The 1,896-nt window shown below is 39.9% G+C and overlaps 1 protein-coding gene across 1 annotated transcript in view; it reads right to left on the bottom strand.

The window, feature by feature from the left end:
* The window catches only part of LOC106878539 (serine/threonine-protein phosphatase 6 regulatory ankyrin repeat subunit B), a 187,752-nt gene that overhangs the window by 25,194 nt on the left and 160,662 nt on the right, over positions 1–1,896 (bottom strand). The window contains exon 25 of the mRNA XM_052969466.1: positions 1,782–1,889. Within this exon, the coding sequence (XP_052825426.1) occupies positions 1,782–1,889 (108 nt within the window). The remainder of the gene's footprint in view (positions 1–1,781; positions 1,890–1,896) is intronic.

The raw sequence follows: 1,896 nt of genomic DNA on the forward strand, positions 1-1,896 counted from the left end.
ATATACATATGTCCATATATAGTACAAAGTGAGAGATATAAATACATACATATATACATATATAATAGAAAGAGTGAGAGATAAATACATACATATGTACATATACAATAGAAGAGAGAGAGAGAGAGAGAGAGTGAAAGTGGAGAAAGTAAGAGTTAATTTTGGTTTTAAATTTTGGCACAACGCCAGCAATCTCGGGGGGGGGGAGTTAAGTCGATTACATCGGGTCCAGTATTCAACTGGTACTTATTTTATCGATCCCGAAAGGATGAAAAGCGAAGTCAACCTTGGCGGAATTTGAACTCTGAACATAAAGACGGACGAAATGCCTGGCATGCTAACGATTCTGTTCTGAGGGATTTGATATTTGAATGCAATCGTGCACTGCTAACGATTCTGTTCTGAGGGATTTGATATTTGAATGTAATCGTGCACTGCTAACAATTATCCAAAAACAGTATCGTTATGTACCTAACTTTTCCCGTGACTCGCAGTTTTTCTCTAACATACGCTATGGTACCTTATTTACATTATTTCATCTTGTTACCACAACGTTTCGGTTGATTTACTCTCCAGTTTTCATCAAGTGTCCTGGTTCTAAAGTATTTTTTGCTGAAGTTATTATTTATTCAACATATTTCAAAAATATATAGGCGCAGGGGTGGCTATGTGGTAAGTAGCTTGCTTACCAACCACATGGTTCCGGGTTCGGTCCCACTGCGTGGCACCTTGGGTAACTGTCTTCTACTATAGCCTCGGGCCGACCAAAGACTTGTGAGTGGAAGAAAGAAGCCCGCCGTATATATGTGTGTGTATGTATGTTTGTCCCCCCCCCCACTATCGCTTGACAACCGATGCTGGTGTGTTTACGTCCCCGTAACTTAGTGGTTCGGCAAAAAGTGACCGATAGAATAAGTAGTAGGCTTACAAAGAATAACTCCTGGGGTCGATTTGCTCGACTAAAGGCGGTGTTCTAGCATGGCCGCAGTCAAATGATTGAAAAAGGTAAATATTTAATTCATGCCTGGAATTGATCCCACGATCTTGGAATTAGTTGCTCGCGCTCTTAACCATTACTCCATATGCCCGTAGGCAATTATAGAGTGAATTTTAGGGCTTATAATTCTAATATTTTTTGTATCCTTCCTTAATACCGGTTCCCATATTCTACACATATCTTCACTAGGTCTGCTTAGGTGGTTATTGTGTCCTAGCATATGTGCTGCCTCTTTTAGTAAATAGAAAAGATGTCCACGTACTAAATATTTAGTTATTTCCCCATCCAATATATATTTATGTTGAAGAGAACTGGGCCACATACCAATTATTCTAATTATCTAACTAAAAACAAAAGAAAAAAAAACAAAACAAATCTCGAAAAGGAAAAAAATAAATTATTGATAAAAATCAATAGTTGCTAAATTTAGTAGTCTGAGATAAAAGAGTGGAGACTGAAGCATATAATCAATAAAGCAAACAAACATGATAAAAAGAGTGGCACCTAATGTTTTGGTGGTTGGATATGTTGTTAGGGAAAGGGTGAAAGTAATGGTAGAAGCGAAGAAGAATAGTGAAGATGTGAAGGGAGAGGTCCAGTCGATTAGATCGACCCAGTACGCGACTGGTACTTAATTTATCGACCTCGAAAGGATGAAAGGCAAACTCGACCTCGGCGGAATTTGAACTCAGAACGTAACGGCAGACGAAATACCGCGAAGCATTTCGCCCGGCGTGCTAACGGTTCTGCCAACTCGCCGCCTGAGTGTGTGAAGTTATGTTACCTCTTCAACGGCATTGATGTCTGCTCCTTGACCCAGTAACAGACGGACCATGTTTATATGGCCATTACCAGCGGCTAGGTGTAATGCCGTCCTCTTGTGTTTGTCCACACAGTGT

The sequence above is a fragment of the Octopus bimaculoides genome, chromosome 7 (assembly GCF_001194135.2).
Source record: "Octopus bimaculoides isolate UCB-OBI-ISO-001 chromosome 7, ASM119413v2, whole genome shotgun sequence".
Lineage (NCBI taxonomy): Eukaryota > Metazoa > Mollusca > Cephalopoda > Octopoda > Octopodidae > Octopus > Octopus bimaculoides.